The 1,490-nt window shown below is 16.2% G+C and overlaps 1 protein-coding gene across 1 annotated transcript in view; it reads right to left on the reverse strand.

The window, feature by feature from the left end:
- LOC102679560 (CAAX prenyl protease 1 homolog) overlaps positions 1-369 on the reverse strand; it is a 2,760-nt gene extending 2,391 nt beyond the window's left edge. Inside the window, 1 exon segment of the mRNA XM_031514456.1 lies at positions 97-369. Within this exon segment, the coding sequence (XP_031370316.1) occupies positions 97-261 (165 nt within the window). The 5' untranslated portion in view covers positions 262-369.
- Between the last annotated feature and the right edge of the window lie 1,121 nt (positions 370-1,490).

Genomic DNA, 1,490 nt, shown 5'->3' on the forward strand with positions numbered 1-1,490 from the left:
TAAATATTTAGTACAATTTCTTTAATATTTAATTCAAGATTGAGAAATCATTAAAATAAAAAATAATATAGTATAAAATAAAAAATTAAATTAAAAATTATATTAATTTAAAAATTTAAGTTATTAAAAAAAATAGGTTATTAGAAAAATATATAATACCTGACGAAGATCTAAATAAAATTTCCAAAGAAACAAAAGCCATGATATGGCTAAGATTTCATAAAGTATGTTTTCTTCGATAAATTTTACAAAACTAGACATTGTTTTGTATTTAACAAATAAAAATTCTTATTTCTATATTCTATCTTGATCGCCGGTTTTTCTAAAACAAAGTTAGGTTCAGGATTGCCGGGAAAAATCTAATCATGAAATGAGTGAAAATATAGTAATGAAACTTAGAGATAGAAATGAAAGAAAAAATATTTTAATCTTTGTATATTTATATAATTTGCTTAAAACAATATGACTTTATTTCTTTTTTTATTTTTAACAATAAGTTTTATTTGCACTATATATAATATATTAATATATTTGTGAATCATTTAAAAGATCGATTCTAAAAAAAACACAAAAGTTGGTATATAAAATGTTAATTGAAGCTTATTTATTAAGTTAATTTAAATTAAATAAGAAAGACAAAAATATAGCAATGAAAAAGCGATCTCATTTTATTTTCGTCTCGCTTTATCTAATGCATCTAATGCAAATTATTTAATTTAATAAATATGTCTTAATATGTTTAATATTTTTATATACTTTATAATTGTTTTGACCTTTGAATTGATCTTCCAAATTTCAAAAATATCATGAATATATTAATATATAAAATATATAAACTTATCAAGAAAATTTTCTATGGGAAGAATGGAAAAAAATAATAATAAAAAAAATGAAGATAAAGAAATAAATAATGATGTTAACCAATATTGCTGAAAAGGGTATTAACAATGTAAAATTTGATGTCAGATTCATTTTTCTGCTTTATCTAATTTTTCTTTATTTTTTTCTTAATTTGATTTAATACTTTAAATCTTAAATCTTATGTAACTTATGTAATTTATGTAAAATATGTATATATATATATTATATGAATTAATTGTAAAAATTATAAACAATGTTTTTTCATCAATTTTAAATATTACGATGCAATATAAAATTTAATCATATATATTTAATTAAAATCATTTAAATAAAATAAATTTTCATTATTATAATGCTATATTATAAAGAAAATAATTTATTAATAAATCATAATAAGATAAGAAATAAATTTATTTTATTTTGCAATAACTATGAACATATAAACTATGAACATATAAATTATGAACAAATAATTTTTCTGTAGATGTCTATATTATTCTTACTTAATTTTTAAAAAAAAAATAAATTATAAGAAAAGAATTATAGATTGAATATTAATATTTCAAAATTAAAATTTAATTATTTTGAAATTATAATTTGTTAAAATATATATATATATATATAATTAA

The sequence above is a fragment of the Apis dorsata genome, unplaced genomic scaffold (genome assembly GCF_000469605.1).
Source record: "Apis dorsata unplaced genomic scaffold, Apis dorsata 1.3 scaffold_1001, whole genome shotgun sequence".
NCBI lineage: Eukaryota > Metazoa > Arthropoda > Insecta > Hymenoptera > Apidae > Apis > Apis dorsata.